Below are 25,737 nucleotides of genomic sequence, written 5' to 3'. Positions count from 1 at the left end.
CTCTGGGACCTGTGAAAATTACTTCATTTATGTGCTTCTCTTTCTCTGCTCATCATCTTTAGGTTTTGGATTAATGTTTTTGAAGCAGATAACCTTGTTCAGCATCCTGCAAAATAGGGTGTTTATCCCAGCAACCCATTACTGTAGCTAAAAGTAACATTGCCCTTTGTCCAGCAGTCACAGAATTAGGAGGTCTAGAATTCACAGTTCAGGTGACACTTAAAATGAACTCATCTCATGCTTTAATTGCAAATGTTACATGGCTGGAAGTAATTTAACCTTGCTGGAAGTAATTTAACCTTGCCCATGCTTTAGGAGGAGTTATGCTGGGAGCTTTTAGAACTTAATCTGGGCCACGAGGCACTAATGAACTACTACTTGATTAAAACAATGCACAATGTGTTTCCTTTCTCTGTGAGCCCTGATGCAGTTTGATAGAAGCGAGGTGTAACCATGTTCCATCAAAATGCTTTCAAATGACAAAAAGAAAGTTACTGGCATGCTTTTAAACGCATCACAGATTTTTAGTGCCACTCAAGTTTTCTCATCATGGTAATAGATAATTATCTGCTTTAATTGTGGTCACAGTTCCTGTGCTATGTGCCTTTTTTTTTCTTTACCCAGGGATTAATGAGCTGTAGGAGCCTTATCAGCCTTAGCTCTGATAGCTGCATCCACAGAAATAAAACCAGTGTAAGCGGTTTACTGTTTTACTTAACTTTATTCTTTCTGTAGCAATACTGCTAAGTAATTTGTGTATATCAAATAAAATGGGTTATTCGCCTGCACTAAGGCAGTTGTGCTTCCTCAAATAAGAATTACCAGTGATTAGACAACTTGGGTATGATGAAACAAACACAAGAAATGGGGCCTTACAAAATTATTTACATCGCTCATAAGAATAAATTATACCATTTTTTTAAAATAATAATAAACAGCATATAATTCATGTCTGTTGGAGAATTAGGATTTTACTACTAATTTCCATTTTCCATTTCCGATTCACACCTAAAAATGCCTGAAGTATAAACATCTATAAAACTAGTGTATCTCAAAATGTGAGAAATTGCAAGTAATTGTTGCCGTTTACCACTGCGGTTAGAAAAGGGCAATAACCGACACTTTCTTTAGTCCATTAAGTTAGAAGTCATTTGGCAAAGCACTTCTGCATATAAACTAAACCAGAAGATGAAAGGAACCAGGCTTTGTTTCAAACGCTTCTCATATCAGGGTAAGCCTAAGAAAGGAGAGAGGGATATTTTCATTACATAGCCACTATCATCTGAGCTACTATTTCCACAAGTTTCCTCAAGAAGAAAGAAAATGTTCACAATTGTGCCCAAAGTACCAAATAAACAACAAAGTGCTTACTTATTTGATCAGCAAACTAAACACAATGGCTCCTTCACTGTGTCCCTTCAGGCTGCTGTTTTAACAGGCTCTAAAGCTCTCAATACAAATGATAAACACTTGCTTATCAAAATAGTGCAAACAGGAACAGAAAAGTGCTGCCAACATACGTAAACTGCAGGGGGAAAAGGCAGTTGAACATCACGACCACACACCATGGCTTCAGAGAAATCAGTAGTACTTTTCTCAGCATGTCAGACCAAAGGTATTCCTATTTATTGTATCCTACCCTCCATTACACAGGCAAGGGATCCAGTCCTTTACATAGCTTCCTGCATAAATGTGCCTGCTTTTTGTATTGTGCATTAAAAAAGCCTCAAGACTTTTTCCAAAACATTAATTGATCAAATCATTAGAGTGATTAAAACACACAGTACTGTCTGTCTTTTCTCCCTTTATAGCTTTCTTTGGAGTGTGTGGAACAGGCCACAGTGACACAGCATGTATAAAAATCAAGTTTAAGTTGTATGTAAAATACTCAAGTATTTTTAGCATTTATGTACAAAAGTTTATTTACCATACATCCTTTCTCACTCTCTTCTTAGATATATCTTTATCTTGTTTCTTGGAAAGATGACATACTTCACCTCTAAAGTTAGTTGGACATTTATCTTCTTATAAATAAGAATATTAGGGGAAGTAAATGTCAGGAGGATCTCATTACAGAATAAGGAACACTGCCACTTCAACACTCTTGTCCTTGGAGTAGGTCTTTTTGGTGTTTTGATCCAAAAGAAAAGCATTCAAGTCTAATTTTAGAGTAGTCTGAAGATGTAAAAGAGAATGTGGTGTGTCTTTCTCTAAATACTACTCCCAGCGCAGTTTTTTTTACTCTTATTTAATTAATGCTTAGGTTCAGATGCTGATTTTCACTGTAAATATTTCTGCTATTTGTGTATTCCAAACTTTGTGAAGGGAGCTGTTAAAAGAAACTGAAGCACTTAGTTAAAGAGCAGTTATGTCACAGGATAAAACATACCAATCATGCCTTCGCTTTTAGAGGGCGAAGGCTTTCGTTGTATCTTGGCTTCTGCTGTGTTTGCAGTTAGCCCTTAATGGGTATTTTTGTTAGCCTCACTACCACCTTCAGGGGGATAAGAGTAGTGATCTATCAGCTTGCCACAGTCTCAGGCTTCAAATAATCTGTTTATTTAATTTACTCCCAGACTTTATGGCTTTAGTGGAAGGTATTTCCCATGACTCTTCATTAAAAACAGACAACCTAAGAGATTCTACAACACAGGGGGCAGGGTTTGTGTGTCTTTGGGAGGGGGGAAAAAACAAAAATCACAGTATGACCTTCTACATGGATAAGAATGAATCCTTAATTGTCTGGTAACTCCCTTCACCCCTGCTGTACCAAAATTTACAACTGCTTATTACAACAGTTGCTTCTACAGGATAACCTAACTTTAGCAGCAAAACCCTTACAGCGTATCAAAATGGCAAATCATTTGGCTTGATGTTATCAATGGATAACTGTACAAAGTTGCAGAATTCACGTAGCAATTTTAAGTGCATTCATTAAGGTGACATTGCATGAAGTAATGTTGGCATTTGTTATTTCATCAAAAACCTCCTTCTGGCAAAGAGAGAAACTACTGTAAGTTTAAAAATATAGAACTCTAGAAACCTTGCACCTTATAGCTGGCTGAGGTCAAATGTAAATAATTATTGTGGACTTGAGTAAAAATTGCACTTCTATAAAAGACCAAAATTTAGCCCCCATTAATAGCCTTCTTATTACTTTTCCAAAAAGAAGTAATAAAACATCACATAGTTCATTCCTTATGGCTTCACACAGTGAAGTTCATGCTAAATTGCCCAGAAGGAACAGTTCCTCAATAGCTGTCTTTAGTGAACATATCATCTGTTTCATCATCGTTCATCCCTCTTTGGTAGCGTACTGAAGAGAAGGCACTCCAGTGAAGATGCTGCTTTTTATAGAGATACCACACTAATCCAACAACAAAGACTAAGATAATCAGCAGAGCAAATGCTACAGCCACCCCAGTATGATTAGAACCTGTAACAAAACAAAACACAAACAGTTATTCTAGAGTTTGGGTGAGAATATTTTGTTTGATGCTTAGGTAGCTACACACTAATACTGTATGTATTTAGTTACGGCAAACTGCTTCATCGTATCTCTAAGTCTTCATCACGTGGGAATTCAGGTCCCCTTATGAAACACTATTTATTGGTTTATTCTTGAGCATTCTGTTGTTAATTTCTTAACCATGTTTAGGCTGGAAGGGACCTTTGGAGGTCAAAAAACCATACTAGTAAATGCTGCACTCATTTCAAGGTCTGGGTAGTTCAGAAATCTAGTGAGATTCTGGACTTCTTTGGAATTATGCATCCCTTGGACTGCAAAGATACCCCTGAGGTCTTCCATAGCAGCAGAAATGTGTATCTACTCCTGCCTTTCCACTTAAGTGAAAACATATAGAAAAAGAAAGAATTCACTGCTGCTCAGGAACTCACTTGCTTAATGCTCAGTTAACTGCTTGCCTTCCTGTACAGAGCAGAGTATGAGACAGTAACATGAGGCCTGAGTCTTTTCCTAGAGCTGCAGAGCACCATTTTCAGAAGCCTCCTCAAGACTGAAAACACAATCTGCAGTATCTGCTGAGCATCTCTTACAAGCAGAAGTCTTTCTGTTCTCACCTACAGACTCACCCATGAGACAGACCCTGTGGTAAGTAAGAAGTGATACCAACTAATCTATTTTCTAAGTGGAAGTTTCAGTTCTCTCCCTTACCCTTTAAGTAGATAGTGGGAGGCAGGAGAAGTAAATTCCTAGAGAATACACTGAATGCAATTTTATGGCAAAACAGCAACAGAAGGCTCCTGCTTAGGCAAAAGTATTTGACAGGTTGTTTTGTGAATTGCACTTTGGTTATTTCAACAGACATTCCCCACCAAAAAAAGAAAATCCTGGATATAGTCACTACAAAATTAAGGCTCTGCTAAAATCAGTGCTTCCATACCTATAGGAGCTTTACAAACCACTCTGCTTCGACTATGACTGCAGTCAACTTTGGACCACGTGCCAGTTGTGGACAGGATAACGCTGCATTTCTCATTGACTTCTGCAGTTTTGTTTTCCCAGTTGGCATAATTAACTGATGAGCCATCAAGCCAGTTCAGGGACTGATCTGCTAGGGGAAAAAAAATGCTTAGTTTAGACCCCCAAAACATGCCATAATGCTACACATTCACCATCTAGTGACTTTTCACGCTGCTAAAACAAAGAGGGGTGAATCTGTCCCATATATTAAAAGCAATAAAGATGAACACATCACTTTTAGCCACCTCTTGGCCATATCATTAGCATTTGATGCATTTGCAGCTTAACCATTAGGCAGCAATGACAGTGCTGGGGAAAATTCAGTGACTCCTTGAGATCCAGTGAAGTCCAAAGGGCTTTCTTAACACTAAAGAAGGGATCTGAACCTCAGCCAGAAGTTACTGCAGGCTATCAGCACTACAAACTTCTCTTATTTGAAGATTTATGCATTTTATTTACCACACAGAAACACTCACACAGGGTTGGCACTTCTTACCCTTCGAGCTCTGAGCCAGGCCAAGCCATACATTCTTGGTGATGAGATCATTTTCCTTTATGTGTGTGCTCACAAATGCATTTTCTTCAGCATCCATTATAGTCAGCAGGGTTGCTGAAGGATCTAAGGGGAAGAGAAAAACCAGTCAGAATTGCAGCTTCAGAGCTTGTACATGAGTTTTCTGTGGGAACAATTACTATGTAAAAAGATTTCCTGATCCAGACTCGTAAGATTAGCTGCAGGTAATCTGCTGAATATTAACCTCCTATTCCCTACAATACTGCATGTCATACAAGAGGCTGCAGGTGACTGGCTGTTCAAGCAGGCCATACAAAATAAAATGGGAGTAAACTTACTGCATCCACAGCCTACACACATGGAAGATATCAAAAGATATGCCACATTTAGAATCATTAGTCTTGTCCCAAGAAATAAGCCCTCTTCAAAAATACTAGCTTAAGAAAAGCTCAGCATTTTGTGGAGTCAAGTTCATTTCTGATTCAATCCCTCATTGTGCCTCAGGTTTTTACATATTGTGTTACAGCAATTAAGGACTAAGAGGGAGGAAAGGTTATTCTGCACTCACAGAATGTACCCCTTCTTTACAGGTATATGCAAATATAAGCCAGAAGCTTAATTTAGAGAAAGATTGCTTTCTCTTTGAACTACCAGGCCATGTAGAACTCAATATTGAACTGCATCCAGGACTAGGACTACCTGAACCACCCTTTTTTTTTTTTTTTAAATCCTACATCAACATTACCTTCATCAAAAAGCAACACAGTAAAAGAAAGTTATGACAGTTAGTAGCTTCCAGGCTAAGAATGTGATTAAAAACTCTGTACATGAGACTGCCTAGTATCATCTTCTATAATACAATTCCCCACACAGTTTATCAAAGAAGAGTGAAAGTCTTTTAAGTTTTTTAGTGGTATTATGTGCCTTAATCTTTACAACATTCATGTTTTGAATCATTTAAGTTAGCAGGCTCTGTATTAGCAAGCAGCTATAGCAGGGATATAATAAGAAAACACTGCTAACAGCACTAACTTTGTTATAAATAGTTAATGGTATGAAAATGCAATGGTTTCCTCCAAACTGTAAGCCTTACATTTCCAAATTCTCTATCAATGGCTATCTGCATTTTACTGCAGAGCTGTGCTCTAGTCTGTCAGCATACTGCAGGTTTTTTTTACCAAGAACCTTTTACAGACATCCAAAGACAAAGCTTGCCATTAACTTTTCCTAAAAGGAACCGGAAGAACTGAAAAGCTGAACTATTACCCAGTGTTGGGTTGGTTTTTTTATGCTTGTGGGGTTTTATTTCTTTTCAAGTAGTGAACTAATTATTCTCTTTATCACATTACAAGTTGTGAACATACTCAGTTTCTGGCAGACTTTCTTAGCATCTTCCACGCTGTACACTGAAAAATTATAGAATGCCATGTCAAACGCATAGCAGTGATCCTTGTACTGTATCCATGGCAGGGTCTCACTGATCTGTGGGCATCCTGGGGCTCTGCTTGCTTCCTTTGGCTGGAATTGTCTCTCTGCAAAGACAAGAAAATGACATGATTTCTGCTACAAGAATTTGTGCACAGTCTCTGGAGTAACAGGACAGTTAAGTAAGTAACAAGGACTACTCGTATCAACAACCACGATTCAATTCTTCACCTGTTATAGAAAAATTCCTCTGAAAATGAGCACAAGACCAGTCCCAAAGGCTTGGGGACCATTTTTTCTTGCCTTTTAAGGGGGGGTTGAAATTTATTGTGTGCAACTGATAAGGATTTTGACTCAGAAAAGATACATGCAGTTTGATATTCATATCACAGGCAACTGAAAAGCGACCAGATTTGGTTTAGCTTTTCCCCACTTAGGGGAGAATGAATCTCCCCAAAGTATTTAGAAGTGTTTCATCATTCCTGACAGACAACTCTTCTTAAAGAGGGAATTGTGTGTATTTCAGCCTTCATTTCTAGTTCTAAATACAACATGTAAAGATAGAATGCCTGAGACAACTGTACAAAATATCAAAACCACCACTTACTGTTTGGAGGGCTATAGCAAATGGCACCTTCAGCAACATTTGTACATTTTGTACGGTTCCAAGATCCTTTAGTATCCAGCAGAACACAGTTCTCAGTAGTATTTGAGTTTTCCAGTTCCCAAGGATAGTAGTCAAAATCGCTTCCATCTGACCATTCAAAATTAGCTTTACTACCCTAATTAAAGAAAAAACCCACAACTTTTAAACCACAAAGATATGCTGTGGTTTAAACCTTGTCAATCATTACTAAGTCACGTAGAAATATTCATCCTTTCTGGAGTGATAAAGTGCAGGTGGCCTCACTTCCTAAATCCATACTAAATAAATGTACAACATAGTTTGCATTTTCCAATCAATTAATTCCTGATTATTTGTGGGAGCTGAGGAAGTGTACCACGTTCAGAAGTTTAAACCTGCAGTCTGCCTTGTTTCATCCTATAGGGAACATTTGACTTAATTTCCTCCTCTGTTTCATTTGAGCAGTCTGCCTTCCTTTCTGTGAACATTGCTAGATGTGTTGCAAACTGCTAAACTGTTGAGATGGCCTCAGCAAGTAAAGCTGGGCAGATCAGGAATGGTTTGCCATGCTAGCTCCTACTGCTGGAAACCCACAACAATGACAAGTCAGTTGTGGGAAGTGGTGGGACACATTCAGGCCAATGAACAGGCAGCGGTAGCAAAGGTATACAGAGAAACCACACACCTCTGTAGAGGTGTTTTCCCACCAATTAACTCATGTGACCAGGTCTGGCAATTTGTGCAGGGAGCAGGGTTGGGGCCACAAGCTTTTGGCTCCAAGGTTCAGCAGACAGAGGTGGAGGAAGATTAGCATCTGTCTCTTGCTTTGCCTCATGGGAGAAGGGACACAATTTTTGCTGGAAAGCCAGGTCCTGAACTGCCCTGGAGAGCCAGTCCTGACCTGCACTAAACAGGTTCCATACAGCCTTGTCTGACTATTTGCTAATGGACTCTGATTCTAGAGGCCATAAATCTGAACCTCTAAAAGGTTGTGCTGCAAACTGTACTTCCCTGTGCTGCAAGGAATTATTTTAAAATGCCAAGGATTTGAAAAAAATACCTTCATGTGGGTACATACACTACAATGTAATATACTGTAACATACATTACACGGGGCTGAAAAAGTAGGTAATGTACTAGGTGGAATAGATTCCAAGAAATTGGGAAAAAGCATCAGAAAATATGTTGTATCCTGTGCACAAAATTATTTACAAGCTCTGTTCCCAACACCACCAACAGTATATACTTACATCATGAATTGACAACCCAAGCCACAGAGGGTAGCCGTCCTGCTTGACAAGATCCTCTAGAAATAACTGTTGTGACTCACTGTGTACACTTGCTAAATCACTCTTATTTTGTTTGCATTCTCTCAGTGCCTCATACCAGGTCAACTTTTTCTGAAGGATCCTGTATGTTCTGTTTCCATGTGGAATAGATTCAGGCAATGGAAGCTTGGGCTGTTGGGGTCCTATTTCAGAGAATACAAATACAAGAAGTTCTGTGAACTTAATTTGTATTACTAGGAACATACAGAAAGCATTAAAATCCATCTGTATCAATGCAACTCAAGCCTTAAAGTGTTCAGTACAAGCCACTTGCATCAAGTCACCTTTTGCTACTTTGAACACTGAGCAGTTGATGGAGGAGTACAGCAAACACCTGCCTCCTGATCAGAATATTACAGCAGTGATGCACAGCCTGATCATGTAACCCCAGAAGCCCATGACAGCTGTGCCACTTGTTTCATTGGGAGCAAAACTGAAGCCTTTTATAGCAGGTACTGCAGAATTAAGACTTTTTCATTAGTGTCCAGCAACAGGCACAAATTAGAACACAAGAAGTTTCATCTGAAGAGGAGGAAATTCTTTATTTTCACTTTGAGGGTGACAGAGCACTACAACGGGCTGCCCCTCTGGGTTGTGGAGTCTCCTTCTCTATAGATACTCTCCATCTGCCTGAACATGGTCCTAAGCAACTTGTTCTAGGAAATCTGCATTAGCAAGGTGATTGGAACAGATAATCTTCAAAAGTCCCTTCCAACTCCTACCATTTTGTGATTCTGCAACTGAAATTATGACCCTCATCCAATACTACACTTAAATCCTCTCCATTACTTACCCCTTTCAATTTTACAGGCGAGAATACTGTACACATTATAGTGATGAGCATGCCAGCTTTGAGAATAGTTATAAATATCCCAAAACCCATCAAGATTTACACCAGCAAAAAAACTGTTCTTCTTTATGTTAGGTCGTCCCAGCCTCCAGTTATTGTAAGTCAGATGAGTTTCATCATACCACTTCAGAACTTTATCTGTGGAAAGTATTTGATATTTATTACACCACTGGCATTGTGTGTACAAATACCATTTAACTCCAAATATATTTATGACATTTACAGATACTCACTTTGGGGAAAAAAGCAGTGACAGACTTGAGCTACTATAAATCGGTTTCATTACCATTACTCATCCATTATGCCTTGCTGCTTTTCAGGGAAATCAAATCTAGACTAAACAGAACATCCTGGATCTAATTATTGCTCAAACAGAAAGCATGTCTGGTTATTCTCTTCTAGAAGAACTATAAAGTGAATGCAAATGTATAATGATATTCTGTTTCTACACTGAAACATGCAAGGAACGTGCACTTAATGCTGTAAACTTTGTCTCCAACCCAGTTATTATGAAAAGAAACCTTAAATCTTACCATTGTCATCATAAATCACACCCAGCCAGACCCACATAGCCAGGCCACTGAATGCATGAAGCTGCTCAGTAACAAAGTTGTTCTCTTCTTCATCTCGAACACTCAGAACAAATGCTTCTGGGTCTGTTGAAAGTGTTCTTAAATTACTTTCTTAGAAATTCTCTTTTCAGTTATAAAAGAAACATTTCCCTTCCCCCCCCATTATTGTTACTAATTCTTACAGACAGGTCAAGAATGTGTAAAGGCTAGTCTTTTATGGCCCTCATAATTAAATGAACAGTGAAAAAACAATTTTCAAAGGTTTTATCAACAGTGCTTCCCCTGGTTTTGTGGATAAGGGAAAGATACCAGCTTCAGAAATATTTGTAGGGCCTACTGATGCTTCAAGTTGCATGTAACAAAAATTCCCTGCCTGGAACATAAAAATATCATCAGTCTTTCCTGATTTTCTTGAACTGCCTAGCAGAGAAACAGTACTAAGATCGAATTTACATCAATACATGAAAAATAAAAATGGTTTCTGGAAAGAAGCATGGTCTGGAGTGCCCTGAGCAATGGTTTAACAAAGAGGAAAGCTGTTCCTAAGCTTATACTTCGTTCAGGATGGACAGAAAAATCCCACATGCTTTTCTGAATTGGACTATTCTCGGTTTACTTTGTCCACTTAAGTGTTCCACACTGCAAGGAGGGGGAAAAAACCCCATGAAGTAAATGTGACTGTAAAGGCAGAAAGTTGCTAAGGGGATAACAGTTGCCCCATCTATTTAAGATCTTCAAATTATAAAGAGAAAACCAAACCACCAACCACCTTCCAATTTTTCGGAGATATGTTGCAATGGTTCCTAGCCATCTCTCTCTCTCAAACTCTCCTACCCATGCTCTGGCACTTTTTATCAGAGTAGTGCAAGGACAAAGAGTGTTGGGCAGTGCAATACTCATGCACATTTCCAAACGCTACAGCCTTTCTTAACACTTACTTTGCTGTCATTGTAAGACAGTGACTCAGATCAAAAACTCATCTCCCTCAAGCTGGTAAAAGTCCATAAATACCTGTAATATGACACAGAACTTACTCATTTTCTTGCATATATGATGAGCTTCTTGAGACTTCAGTTCTCTCCATCTATTTTTGGTTACCATAAAAGTGTAACAATTGTTTCTAAATGATATCCACGGTGTATTTTTAATCTTATGTGGGCATTTAACTTGTGCAACTTGTTCTTTTTCAATCTTCTCTAAGGAAAGGAAAGAAGACAACCAGGACATGACTTACTAATAACAACATTTAACCTGACACACCCCAAATCACTTTCAGGTAACGTTTGAAAACATACAAGACAAATGAAGTACCATCCTCTAAATGTGCAATACATTGCTGCTTTCAGTTTTCTCATGATGGTGATTTCTTTTAAAAAGTAACAAATCCAGCAGTAAGCATTATTGAAGAATGCAGATGGCTGCAACTTTTCACAATCACTGTGTTATATAGGCATAATATCCCTACGTAGAAGTGTTAAGTGTGTACCAATAACTACTGTATAACTATTCACTTTACTGTGACTCAGTATGTATGACAATGGCTTAAGTGTGTGCCCTCACAGGGTGGGGGGCAGAAGACAAAAATACAATGGTTTCATAGGTAAAAATCTGTAATGGTTTCTCAGAAAAACCTTCCTCATTTTTCAGCAAAGGGCTGTGCCTACATGTGTCCCCCAAAAGAGACATCCTGCTGTCTCCCTACCTGTCTTGCTGTAATAGGTATAAATTCAGAAGGATTTTGTGAACTGCAAGTGACTTTAATTTACACCTTTCAACTTGTGCTGGGTTGAGGCAGCCCCCTCCCCACCACAGGCAGAAATAACAACTCGGACAAACGGACTGCAAAAGTGATGAAAGTTAAAATAGAAAGCAGTGAATGTTTACAGAAAACCAGAAGCGCAGTGACAAAGAGAAACCCCAAAGCAAACCCAGGAACATCCCATCCCCACCTGAGGGTACACCCAGGACCCCCAAGGCTCCTTCTTTCCCCCTCACTGCTAGGCTAGCCTCAGCTGGCCAGATCTGAGACTGCCCATCCCCCCATGGCCTTGGGCCTAGCCAGGCCCAAAGCCAGCAGACATCTCCCCCAGTTACCGGCTGAAGGAGGAGGAAGAAAGAGGAAGTGCTAGACCCCGCACTGGATCTTATAGTGGTGCAAAGAATTGTGGTAAGAAATACCTAATTTCCTGTGTCCACCCCTCCGGGCTGGACTTCTGGACACAGGAAGTAAACACAGTAGGGGGCACCCAGCTCAAACTGCAACACAACTCATTGTCTACCTGCTATCTTTCTTCTCCATGTAGTCATGTACCTCCTCCCTGTACAGACTTCCATCTCTAAAGAGATTTCAGGAGGTCCCAAGATTAAGATGTAAATAACCTATGAGGTAGCTGAATCTTCTTCCACATGCAAGTGGGAGAGATTAGTATGCAGCAATCTTGCAGAAACAATGCAAAGGTAGAATAATTTGCCAGTGTGAAGGGTACAGTCTGGACCAATGCACCCATGCCAAGTTTTGTGTGGCTTAAGACCAATGGGTGCATGCCCCCCTTATCTGAAGTTTGTTTCTTTTTTCCTGGCACACAACTTGGCCTGCCCAAGGAGGCGTGAACTTTAAAACAGTTGTCATTTTGAAGTTACCATCTGGATTTATCAAATATGCTTCATAATAAACCAAAACTCAGGTTTTATAAATACAGTGGCTAGGATACATACTTTCTGATGCATAGCAAATAGCACCTCGATCTTCAGAGGAACAGTCAGCAGCTTTCCAGAAGCCATCAGTATCCAAAACCACACATTCTTCACCTGTTTCTTCATCATCTTCAGACCAGCGACTAAAACTAACATGCTTCCCATCCAGCCAGCCATAATGTTTTCCACCCTAGCATTGTACAAGTAAAAAATATTTGGTACAGAAAATGGCATGATAATATAGTCACACTGGCTGCATATTTGCAGTGTTTCTGGTGAGAACTGTTAAGCGTGCCACTGCCCTCACTCTCTGATCTGCTGCTTACAATATAACATGTGTTGTTATTTTAACTTCCAGAGTTGCAAAAATATGCATTAGCTGAAGTGGATGGCAAACCATTGAGAAGGTCCAAACTGCATCGTTTGCACCTGCACATCAATCATGGAGATAACTACCTGGTCATGGAAAAGTGGCAACAGCCAAGAATAAGGCTCATCCTCAGTTACTACACACTCTGCTGAAAGTAATCTATGAAATACTTAACTGATTTATTAAATCTTATGTGTTTCTGCCCTGGAGGGTGAAAGAGGAATAAGAAAAAAACCACAAACAAGCAGCGCACCATCCTTTAGGAATCTTACATTTACAAGTATTCATCAGGAAATCCCCCTGCTGCTTTGTAATTTAATTATCTTGTATCTTTCTTTGGTGTCTAGGATTCCAGCACTGGAGTAACAAGTTCTGCTGACCAGTTTCATTGTAATTTCCTTTCACCTGACTCTTTAATTCTGCCCCCCAAAAAAGTGTTGCAAGAGTGAGAAGCCAGTACATGCCCAAGTTTATGCTGCAAAATTAATCATTTGATCTTTGCTTAGAGATAAAGATTCAAAGGGAGTTCTAGTGTCCCCAGCTTCAGTAAGATTAAGTGCATGTTTCATTTAAAAAATATTTTCCCCAAAGTATATACTCAAACTTTTATTTCCCCCCACTACTTTGCCTAGCATGCTCAGTAGCCTATTAATGACACAAGAAGATCATAACACCATAGATGCAGAGTAAGCACCATTAACCTTTGTAGGTAAGGCACTTCTCAAATAAATCATAACCTTTTTCTTGCTATTATCTCAAGACTTATGTGCCTAACAGAACAGATAAACCTTGCAAGCAAGCCCAAGCCATTGCATTAATGGTTGAGCAATCTTTCAATCCACAACAAAGATCTTAAAGAGGTCCTCTGGCTAATAAAGATGAAGCAGCACCTCTTGCATTGGGTTTTCCAAATACAAAACAAATGGACCAAAAAAGAAAAAAAACCCACTGAACTATCTTAGGGATGCCCCCCTCTAACTCAAAGCACAGGTACAAATAACATGAAGTAACAACAGAGTCTAAGTTAAGTTTTGGAAATGTATCTCCAGAAGCATTCAATGATTCATTTTGGATTTTATTTGCCACTTCTAGTTTCTCCCTTTTTGGGTTGTCTTTCTAGAGTGGTACTGTAAACAAAGTCATGATGACATTAAATGTCAACACTAATTAGTCATTCACTAACAAAAGAGACAAAGATGATTCAGTGATCGATGTTGCTGCCACCCTACAATTTATCGCTTCTTCCTACAGTCTTTTAAAACCCAACTGTCTCATCATCATCAATCCATCCACTGGAGTTAAAAAACTATGCAGCTTGGAGAACTAAAGATTTAGAACATTAATCTAGAGACCCTCCAGACGGCTAACCCTAAATGAAAACAGTTACCCAAGAAATTAATTTGATTGCACTGTTTATTCCAGGGTCTATTTCACACAACTCTAAAAATGACCTTCAGCCAGGGGCTGAGGGGAAAACAGAACTTACGTCTCTGCTGAAGAGTCCAATCCACAGTGGGTAATTTCGAAGGGCAGCCTGAACAGCAAGAAAAGCCTGCTGGAACTGATCTGTGATGCTAACCAGCTGCATCTTGTTATTTATGCATGCAGCCATTGCATCATTCCAGGACACATTCTTCGGAATTATCATGTATTGAACATTTTGGTAGGTCAATGTTTCATTAAGAAATTGCTCTGTCTGGTTATCAGCAGCTCCTATTTGTAAGAAAGAAATCCAGTTACTAGGCGATTAAACTTGGAATACATTTTAAACTCCCAATTTTTCTCTAACAAAGAGAAAAACCCTCTTTGAATTCCCTCTGGAAAAAAGAAATCTTACAAAAGTAGATTACATGAATAGTCAGAAGAAAGTAGTTGTGACACTTAAGGTAGCAAATAGGTATATTTAAAAATACATATTTTCAGTTGATCTATTTCTATCTTTCTTTTGAATTAGGTTCACGTCTTTTTGAACCTGCTATTTTTAACTGCTAAAAGACTATAAAGAATTCTATTTATTGAGTTTAAAATACATTTACAATTACATACATTAATGGGAGAGAGCAAATGCTTTCTGTTGTAGTACAGCAGCAGCTAAACCTGACTCAGTTATCTTTCCAGAGTCTGTTTATTTATGCTTAAGCAAATCTGATGGGGCATGAAACTTGCCTATGCAGATCTTAGCACAGCACAGTCCCAGAATTCCTCACTGCCATCCACAGGTATAATGGGAACTGATTATGCCTCCATATGTGCTTAACTAATTGCAGAAAATCCACCTTGCACAGGAAAAGGTTTCATTCACGATTTGTGCTCTAAGCACTAGCTCTTATTGCAGTCATCAGCATCATACTTCAAGGCATACAGCTCAGTGATGCATAGCAAATGCATCTATAGCAGATGCCTCCTCCCTGGGGGTGTTCAAGGCCAGGCCCTTGAGCAGCTGAGTCTAGCTGAGAGGTGTCCCTGACCATGGCAGGGAGGTTGGAGTAGATAGGTATCTCTAAGGTTCCTTCCAACCTAAGCCATTCTATGATTCTGTGAAATGCAGTTTAAAAAAGATGCAAACGTGCCCATGAATGGTAAACTACAGTACACAAGCCTGGTAACCTCAAACATTTTATATGCCATAAAAACTAAAGTTGCTTTCCAACAAAGGAGAAAACCCCTGTCATTTAACATCTCTCTAGCTGAAAAAGGCTCACTGAGAGAGGGGGGTTATTTTTGTTTTAATCCCATTCTATAAATAACAGGATATAAATGGATGATTGACAGGCTGACAGGGCCATTTTCCAAAACACAGGAAGACAGAAACAAAATATTAATTTGATATTTACAGCTTTCAATAGATATGAAAAGTGACAAGGCTGAAACAGTGGTTTGTGTCTGATGCCAAATGCTTTCATTTAGTAAACAGCTACAAAGAACCATGGAACCAAGGGCAAGTGTCCATTTCTGAAAGAAGTAATTGATGATGATTTGAGTCTCAGGAAGTTCTGCAAATCACAGTCATGTCAAGATTTCCAAGGAACATGAATCATCTTTTTCCCCTAGGATAAAGCCCTAGGCAACCTGGATTCTCTCACAGATGTCCCTGACACCTGCTGAATTACCCTTAGAGCTCTAATACAATCATAATGTAAGATCAGACCATACTGGGACACATTCTTTGCTTGTCTGGAAACCTTTCTCATTACACCCTCTACAGCTGTGTCAAGGAAGAAGTGCTTAGCATTTCAGTCAGCCCAGACCAACATTGTATTGATCAACACTTTTTGATTCTGTAAGACTACATCTCTTCCATCCAGGATTCTAATCTGGACATTTGCAATTTCTGAAGTATCTGGCACTGAAATACAGAAGAGTATTTGTGTTAAAATGAGGGCAGATCAGGGAAATCTGTCTATTTGAGAATGAAGGTGGGCATATTCTTGGGTGTTTTGCACACCTGGTTTTGGTTTGTTTTCTTTGTTTTTAGATGACAGCATGTTAATTACTTAAAAGGATTGTTTACATAAAGGAACATACTCAAAAGTGAGTATGCTGAACATTTGCTGATAGCAGTAATTAAATAGATATAATAGCTCCATGCGTTTGATCTGCTTCCAGTAATTTGCATCAACCAACCCACGTGGCTGCATCAGAATATTATTTTTAGTTCTGATTAAGAAAACCCACTCACACTGACAGATCTGTACAAAGCTGGGGAAGGCTGCATCACTCCACATTATCACCCTCCATGTATGCCCTTAAGATTTGCTCTAGGGAGACTGATTTCAATGTTTATGATGTACCATACACTCTTTTCTGATAGTGCTAAAACCCACAGATATGTTTAAGGAGGATGGAAATACTGTGAGGTTCTCACTTCCACAATGAGGTCCACACTTCCAAAGAGGAACTTGTTCCACCCCTTTAGGTACATGACCTCTTTACACATAGAACATTACAGCCCCATCTGCTGTAGCACTGAAACCATGTAGAGTCTCCCAGGAAAACAGAATCCCTTTGAACTGGGCTCTGAAAAATGAACGGAAATACTCTGAATGGCTGAGAAAATAGGTCCCAGATGATCCTCCACACTCTGCTTTTCCAAAATTTATCTACTTGGTCTCTACAAGAATCTTGCTCTTGAAGTGCAATAATTAAATGCCTTAAAAGGTCTCCTGGCATCTTAACTGTAAACTCTGTGTGCAATTATTTTGACTCTTCAGACTTACCTATAGCCCGCTGGCATATACCCAAGTAGTGCTTGTCAGCACAAGCAGTGAAATTCCATGTTCCAACATACTGTGATTTGGGGCCATTGAGGATTACACCACACTGATTGTTAAATTCTTCATCAAAAAGCTAAAAACCAGAAATATGCTTATCAGACTCAAAAGAGACATAAACATACTTGTCTAGAGAAGGTGAAATAACATGAGGGTAGGAGAACCTGAGCTGACTGAACTTGTTGAAGAAGCTTCAAAGGAGTGGTGCAATACAGCTTACCTATTTTAAAAACACTACCAGGTGGCTGGACTCAAAAAGAAATCATAACTTAAATAGAGGGGATAATATTAAATTAAATTATTTAACACTTAAATCTTGTTTGTGGGTGTGATCTGATTATATTTATTATGCTTCACCTTGGGTAGAGCAACACACAAAATACCAACATATAATGGTTTACAGATGGGTTCCAAGTGTAACTGAACCAAGAATTACTGATGACATTTTTTGATGACTGTTTTCATGTAGTCTTTATATTACATAAACAAATTCCAGAAGAGTTACTAAATAGCTGTTTGAGCTTTTCTCCTTCACTCTTCATTGTTTCATACCTCAGTTTAGAAGTTGCCATCAAAATAAAGGTAAACAGAACTCCTTTACTGTCAGCCACCTCGTGTGTCAATTAAAACCACTAAATTGGGGATTTCATCTGTTATTTTTTTCACCCTTTTTTTCTTTTGATAGGGTCAATATTCCAAATTTCATTACTCAACAGACAAGAGAAGTCAAAAGTAAGAACTTACATCCAGTGGAATTTTCCTTAATCTTCCTGTCAGTAGAGGGTGAAAGTTACTATACAACAGTCTGCTCTCATCGATCCATTTGTTTTCCCTTGTGCTGAACAGAAACTGCAAGCCAATCCAAATATCTTTTGGCATACCAGGCAGCAAGGATGTTATATAATCTGTTGGGCAGAACAGTAAATGTACATATTGTGATTCAGACAACAACAGTAAACATCTGAAAAACTTCACATAAATAACACAACTCCCATTTGTGTTAACTTTCCCAGCCCTTTATGACTGCCAAATGCTTATCATCCCTTCCTCCCGTAAGATAGTACCTTTCATGTTGATTTTATCTGAAAGGAGCAGAATGTTGGTATTGGCCCTCCAAACTCTCATCTGAGGAGCAGATAGAGGATTTAACCTGTTTCTCTGCCCACTGCTTTTTATTCTTGCACTTACATCCAAACATTTGTAGATGATTTTCCACAGGCCTGCAAAATCTTCTACTGTCTCCCTGCAGAGATAACAGAAGAGCTCCTTCCTGCCCTCTCTGAATTCATGGGTGAGGTCCTATATCCCATCTTCCTCTCCTACTGATGTATACCATAAATTAGAAGCATTCCTTATATTTTGGAAGAGTTTGCCCACCCCACCATCAGAGAAAGCAGGGCAGGACAAAAGAAGTTAGGTTTAGTTGGAAAAAAATTCAGCATGGAAAACCTTAGCTCGACCCCTTTTACTGAGCGTATCCCCAGGCACCAGGCATTCACTGAGCTTGTCTAGATTAGGAAGACAAATTAAAGCTATATAATTAGCTACTGCTGATATGTCTTAACTATTGGCCATATGCCAGACTAGCCAGAGCGTATTTTCTGAGCTAGACAAAGCCATTGAAGATATACATGTCAGAGCTAGCCAGCCACCTATTGCCACTGGGAGGAGTAGAAGCAGCCTACAGAAAGAGTCACGCCTCTTGAAGAGGACTGTGCCTTCTTTCCATGTAAGAGGCCTCCACTACAAAGGGGGAAAAAAAGACAAACAAGAAAAAACATTTCCATATGCACCAAAACAGACAAAAGAGCCTGCTACGTAACATTGCAGAATGGCTATGCTTTTGCAATCTTAAGGTCTCAGATGTGTATTCCGGTATGATTACAACTCTTCCACCCCAAGAACAACAGTAAAAAAGTATTTGCCATTCAGCTGCTGCCTGCAGGAACACTAGTGGCGTTCCTAGTCCACTTCCCATATTCCATTTCTTATAAAGAAAATATGCTCCGTGCACATTGCACAATTCAACTGAGCTACTTCAGATAGAAATTATCCACAAGAATATTGATGCAAATACAGTTCCCTTGTTCAGCAGTTTATGGCTGAACATCACCTGCAGCCATTGTGAACACATTTCTTCTTCACTTGCATTTACCTCAATGACTCCAGTTTATCTGACAGATGAGAGGGAGGCCCCAATTATGGAACCACTCTTTTGCAGTTTCCCTGCCTTCCATCCTCCTACCAGTGTCCTTGAAAGCTTGCAGGTGGTTGATTTAGACACAGTACAGTTAACAGACCTATGTGCTCCAGCAGGCGTTGTGCTTGTTGTCCCCCTTTCCACACAGGGGCAGCTCCTAAGGTGGGTTTTTTTGAGTACAAAATCTACAGTCTCAGCTATGTTTTAACTTGCAAAGCAAAACATGAGAATTCTTCATTCAGTGGTGATCCTTCTACCCTCAGCCCTTAATGCAAGGTTTTACAACTTTTTATAGCAGGTTGCAATCATACAGAGAAGCTGCTCCTCAAACTGGCTCAAATGTTTGATGACTGCACTCCATGTTATGTTTCCAGTCAGGCAAGCAACTGTAACACATTTTTTACTGTCTTAGATTTGTAGAATGCTTCCAATATTCCTGCAGATAACTAAGTGGTTTTATGCTCAAGCTCTGAAGCAGAACTATACTGAATTTGGAAGAGAAGCTGCATATTGAAAGTGTTCCCGGTTCACCATCGTACCTTGCTCAGCTTGATTTGAGATAGACGGAAGAGAGCCTCCAAAAGTTACACATTTTTCATTAGCTGCATTAAATGTTAAATATTCAGGTTTCATCTTTAGAAAACACTGCAAAATAAACATAATGAAACTGATTTTCATCACACCAGTGCTTCCTAAGAAATAACCCATATAAAAAGGTTCTTAAGCCAACCTTTAAACCTCATTTCTGATTTCCTGCAATACCATACAGTTCTTTTTCTCAGAAAGCAAGGGAACAGATACTAGCTGCATGCATTTTTTATTAGATTCAGCAGAAAACATAACTATAAAAGGCTCCCATTGACTAACTCCTCATTCACTGATGAATACAATTCAGCTATTTTTAATCAGGTACTGTTTCCAAGAATGAGAATTCACACAAGAACTCTGAAATCAGATAGGGCAGGGTCAGGAACCGGCATTGTATTGCACTAACTTTAGCGAGAAACTGCACGGGAACTCAAAAGCTGTGCGCTGCACTGACGTGAAGTAGATCTGCAAACCTTGGCACAATGCACACATTTTCTTAGGTACAAAATAACACGTGCCAAATAACAGTCTCACTATGACTTTAGATGTCTGCCTCAAAACACTGCTCTATGGCTTCTGATCTGTTGGTTCATTCCAAAAAGCTACTCCTAGTTATTAAGTCCTTAAAGAACTTAGGAAGCAGCATCTGCCAGCTTGCTGCCTATGATTACTCAGTGAGAGAATTAAGATGCTTCTGCCATTAAGATTCTATGATTCTATGCTTCTGCTTCATTCAAAGAGGAGCACAAAATAAAATTATACAGCAAATATTCTTGGACCTGAACATGAAAATTACTTCTTTAAAATTAAGAAACTATCAATCCTGAATAAGGGACAGAAGTGGGGGAGATTTTAATCGCTAGACGTAGCTTTCAAAAGCCACCTCCCAGTCCATTTCTGAGCACAGGGGCTACTTCCTCACCTCCACTTCACTAGGCTATGAAAAACAGGTTAAGCATGACTGATCTGCATTGTCTCTGTACCTTATTCCGGAACTGATGCCAACCTTTAGGGCAACCTCCTCTGACCGGGCGGTAACTGGGATCATGCTTCTCTAGTAAGGAGGCATTATTTTTTTCACAGATGAAAGGCAGCTTCATGTTACAGTTAACTGGGTAGTCTGCAGAAACAGAAGTTTAAAAAAAACAGTTATGGTAATGCCCATCATCTTCAACTGCCATCCCTACTTTATGACATAACAAAGAGCAATATGAAGTCCTTTTCAGTGCAATTGTGGTGAAGCACCATGAAATCTAAAGCTTTAAAAGTTACAGCAAAGCAAAGACAAATGCAAGTGATTTATATCAGACAGCAATATAATATCCCTAAACATCCAGAGCCTGATTTCTTACTTTCAGCAGTTAACACTTCATATAGACAGAGTTAACTTCAAAAAAGAAAAATCATGAAATAAGGAGATTTTGAATATGAGGACTGTCATAAAGGGTCTGTGACCTAAAGGTCATTGAAGACAAAAGAAATCCTTCAACATCCATATATCTGGCCTGTACTGCTTTACACAATCGCGACACTAAGTGGACTGGCTTTCTAGTCAAGAGCAATTTCTGGCTAATAGGGATGAAAACAGGTCAACAGCATAAAACAGAATAATGGGGGAAATGTGCTTTAAAGTGGAAATGGTAGCAGACAAGAGGAACTATTTGTTCTCCAGGGGTTACCCAAACCCCCAGTATAAAACATTCAAAATAGGAAATAAGAAGCTTCAAGTACCACCAGGTGGCATTTCCATTACTTTGTGTATCACTTCCAGTATGCCTCCGCTACTCAATGAAATTTGTGTCTCCAGATCCACATAGGGTTGCAAATATTCAATCGAGCTCCTCTGCCTAACACAACTCTACCACTTAATTTCCTGAGCTCACAGTATGCAGCATAAAACCAAAAAAGATAACTAGCTAGACCAGACGTCACCTAGTCAATTTCTGTTGCAACACAGTGACAGTAAATTACAAACATTTGTCATCCAAATTCAAGTTTGCCTCTGGTCATCAAGAAGTACTACCATGGCTTCTACCAGAAGGAAGAAATAAATTATTAAAAATTCAATCATATTATTATCAAGAAGCTATTCACTCCTAATTCAATACCAATTTTCATTCAATATAAGAGTTTGGGCAGAACGGTAATTACCTCTTTTTTTCTTCATAAAAAATAATGACAAATAATGAACAAATAAAACCAGCCTTACCTCTATACCAGTTCTTTCTAGAAACATACCAGCAATCTCTCAGGAATCGATCATGGAAGCGTGAAAATAACTGTAAACTGGATATAAACATTTCAGAGTCAATCACCAATCCATTCGAATCTTCAAGCAGAAACTCTGATAGCAATAGAGTCAGTGCAAACAAACACTTGGGCTTGTAACTGTTTCTAGGAGATGCCCCAAAACACTAGAAAGGATAGAGGGGGGAAAACTAGACAAGGAACAAATATGTGGTAGGTTCAGTATTTGTATACCAGAGCCAAATTTTTGGGGTTTTTTTTGAGATGTGGAGAATGAGGGTAGGAGGTTATTTATCATCATGCTGCAAACCACAGCACAGTCAGGATAACTGATGAGAATGGGCAGTAGATCTCATTTTATTTTCACAGTGGTATACTGCTTTAATGTTTTGGAAAGTGAAAAACTGTCATTGTAAGGAGGCCATGATCCTTTGCTGTAGCCACGAATGTCATGGTATAAGGTATGCTGCGATTCATCTCAGCACTAGAGAGCTATACTATATATAAGCCCTCCAAGATTTTGGCATTACCAAACTGGAAGGTAAACATTTTAGAACAATTCCCTACTCCTTGTTCTTGGGTATTTCTCATATATCCTCTGTTCAGAGGATATATGAGAACAGGATCTGTTCAGAACTTTTGTTTTTTTTCAGTTCTGCAATCAGAAGAGAGAAAGCAGCCTTACAAAAAACCCCAAACAATAACAGCATTTTAAAGATCAATGGAATACATTATCTACGAGAACCACAGATTTCAAGGATTCATGTGCCAGGACGAAGATGTCAGAGTCCAATAGCTTTGAAATCTGGAGCTCTGATGGATTATGAATTAGTTATGGATTATGAATTTAGTTATTAGGAATTAAAAGTTTTGACATCAACAATGCTTGTAGTTGGAGTTGAACTCAGAATTTGGCAGGTAATTAAAATATTTCAGCAATATTTTAAAAGATATCCACTTTTTAATTGTGCACCCACACTGTCTTAACCACCAATTGTTTTGTCTGAGCACTACACTACTCTGCTCTCTCTGGTTTAGGTACTCTGTGGTCTAAGTGTAGCACAGTAGGAATAGGTGCAGGTACCTATGAATGGAAGTGGAGAATAGTAGTCACTAAATAATGCTTTACTTTTTTCTAGCTTAGTTCAAATTATTTGTCTTACTTCTCACAGATGATACAGAGGAAGTAACCTTTTACAAATCCGATTAAATATATCCCTTTGGAAATCATTCTAGTTAACTATATTCCTAAAAAGCACATTAAAAAAAAGTTTACAATAAGTTATCCAATAATTATTCTACATACGGTGAGTGATAACTGTAGCCATAATCAATAAACTTCAGCCACCACTTCTGTTCACTGTTTGATAACTGCAGGAATAAAGAACAAATACCTCAGTATTTTACAATCCAAAGAGAAAGAGCTCCACAAATAAATCAATGACAAAAAATAATTTTCATTTAGAATGTTTCTAAAATGTGCAGGAATTACTGTTCTTCAGCCATAGGAAAGAATACAGTTTGAGACTGATATGCCAAGTACACAAACACCTGTATCTACTAGAAAAATAAAGCTCTTTTTTCCCCACTGTGCAGGACAAAGCTAGAGTATAACTTGCAGCACTGTCGTACGTGTGCTCTAAATACATCATTCCCATAAAACTCATCGCAGGAACACTGCTATACAACCAGGACATAGCTGCAAGCTGCCTAAAGCTGATGTGGTTTCACAGAACCTTCCTTCCTTAGAATAACTCTGTTCTTTCAGCAGGTATCTTATCAACAAATATTTCATGAAAAGGTTACAAGTGTAGCAGATCAAATCCTCTGTTTCTCCTGCCTTGTAATTTCTCCTTACAGGCAACTTCTTGTCAGGAGAAATTCCACGAGTAGAGCTTTCAAGCTGCTAATTTCACAAAGTATTGTGTCAGAAGCAGTAGCACTAAGAAAGGTAGTAACAGAGGTGCTGAAACTTGATTTTTGTAAGATTCCTCAAATGAATATACTTTCATACTATGAACACCACGAGGCCCTTTCAGTAATGGCTATCAGGCCATCATGCATTTCTAATTAAATTCTCTCATCAGATGAAAAATTTTATGCTGTTCCATGCATAAAATTAAGAACTGGCACAATTCTTAGTGAAGAACTTGCAGACAATGGGATGCCTACATGGTGGTCCTGTTATGACATTTTCTCTCCCTTTGGAAGTGTTTTCATGTAAGGTGTTTTTAATTTTTTTTCCATGTTATTAAGGCTACTTTTAAATATAAAAATTCCACTATAGGACTAGCATTAAAATAATTCTGCTTCAATGCTTCTTTTCAAGCACAATTATAAACTATTGAGGACAACAGGAAACAAGAAAAATGAAGTATTAGCAATCTCTTATATTGGAAAACTGATAAAATTTCCCCTATACTGAAAAGTACCTGTTAGACAGACTACATTCCCTTACCTTTTCTATTTGAGACAGTATTGTCCTGAGTTTTGGGTAAGATTCCACGGAGGCTAGATCACTATCATTATTTTGGCAGTAGAAAATAGCTTCCTGATAGCTCAAGTTTTTATCTGGTACAAACCACAGCTCAGCTCCATCAACAACAAGTGGGGCTCCATGAATTCCAATTTCATCTACACAAAAGAAGTATCACAGACATAAGGTATCAATTCTGAAAGACTCATCCTTTCTTTTTCTGAATGTAGTAAGAAATTTCAGATTGATGCTGGGAAGAACCAACACTCCTTACATTCTGAGCTCTCTCATAATCTATCAGTTTTCTATTGAATTCTATCAGAATTCTACCTCTGTTGGTATCACACAAGTAATACAGTAGTAATAAAACTAGTAAGAGGCAGAGAGCGTCAACAACTATATTCACATACAGGAAGAATACACAGAAAGCTCCTTACCTGGTATATACCACTCAGGTGTCTTTGGAGTGCTACCTGTCCAGAGAAAGGGGGGAAAAAAAAAAAAATAGAACAGGAAGAGTCATTTTGAGTTCATCTTCTGACAAGACTGTGATAACCAATAATGAAAGTGATAAATTGTACTCATGTATCTTAGGATGAATGATGGAAAAAATAAAAGGAGAAGGAAATTATACATGTTTAACAGTTTCAAATAAGCTGATGAAAAAATAACTGAACCTTTGTACACCTCAGTTTTAAACATCTGAGTTTTTTCCTCACAAGCAAAATACAAGTGGCAGAGTAATATAGTTACCTGTATCTTCCCACAACAATGAAATTTCATCTCCTGAAATGCCTTTTAACAAACAACCAAACTGGGTTGCAACACTTTTCATACCACATTTTAAAACCTGTCTCTGTGCAGATAGGCCATGCCATTCTTTTGTATTCTCACTCCTCTGTCTCAATACAGTGATGGGATAATACAGCATTTTACCAGAAGAAGGCTAATTCACCTAAAATCGAAACAAACTGTGCACCTAAGATATCTGTGTTCATATAATTATAAACATCACTAAGAAAAATCATAGAATCAGAAATGTCTTGTGTTGGTGAATTAAGAAAAATCCACAAATGCTGCAACTCGGCAACTTC

General features: G+C 38.7%; 1 protein-coding gene across 1 annotated transcript in view; it reads right to left on the bottom strand.

Moving 5' to 3' along the window:
* Positions 1 to 925: 925 nt before the first annotated feature.
* Positions 926 to 25,737, bottom strand: part of LY75 (lymphocyte antigen 75) — a 48,360-nt gene continuing 23,548 nt past the window's right edge. The window contains exons 17-35 of the mRNA XM_054175242.1: positions 25,081 to 25,116; positions 24,626 to 24,801; positions 23,474 to 23,538; positions 22,130 to 22,206; positions 20,904 to 21,040; positions 19,872 to 19,977; positions 17,877 to 18,037; positions 17,079 to 17,208; positions 14,348 to 14,574; positions 12,513 to 12,681; positions 10,832 to 10,993; positions 9,759 to 9,881; positions 9,169 to 9,363; positions 8,298 to 8,518; positions 7,030 to 7,204; positions 6,362 to 6,529; positions 4,980 to 5,102; positions 4,404 to 4,574; positions 926 to 3,436 (exon numbers count right to left, since the gene is read on the bottom strand). Coding sequence (XP_054031217.1) covers positions 3,252 to 3,436; positions 4,404 to 4,574; positions 4,980 to 5,102; positions 6,362 to 6,529; positions 7,030 to 7,204; positions 8,298 to 8,518; positions 9,169 to 9,363; positions 9,759 to 9,881; positions 10,832 to 10,993; positions 12,513 to 12,681; positions 14,348 to 14,574; positions 17,079 to 17,208; positions 17,877 to 18,037; positions 19,872 to 19,977; positions 20,904 to 21,040; positions 22,130 to 22,206; positions 23,474 to 23,538; positions 24,626 to 24,801; positions 25,081 to 25,116 — 2,807 coding nt within the window. The 3' untranslated portion in view covers positions 926 to 3,251. The remainder of the gene's footprint in view (positions 3,437 to 4,403; positions 4,575 to 4,979; positions 5,103 to 6,361; positions 6,530 to 7,029; positions 7,205 to 8,297; positions 8,519 to 9,168; positions 9,364 to 9,758; positions 9,882 to 10,831; positions 10,994 to 12,512; positions 12,682 to 14,347; positions 14,575 to 17,078; positions 17,209 to 17,876; positions 18,038 to 19,871; positions 19,978 to 20,903; positions 21,041 to 22,129; positions 22,207 to 23,473; positions 23,539 to 24,625; positions 24,802 to 25,080; positions 25,117 to 25,737) is intronic.

Source organism: Dryobates pubescens, chromosome 2 (genome assembly GCF_014839835.1).
Source record: "Dryobates pubescens isolate bDryPub1 chromosome 2, bDryPub1.pri, whole genome shotgun sequence".
Classification (NCBI taxonomy): domain Eukaryota; kingdom Metazoa; phylum Chordata; class Aves; order Piciformes; family Picidae; genus Dryobates; species Dryobates pubescens.
The sequence above is the reverse complement of the archived record's forward strand: the minus strand, read 5'-3'. Positions and strand labels throughout refer to the sequence as shown.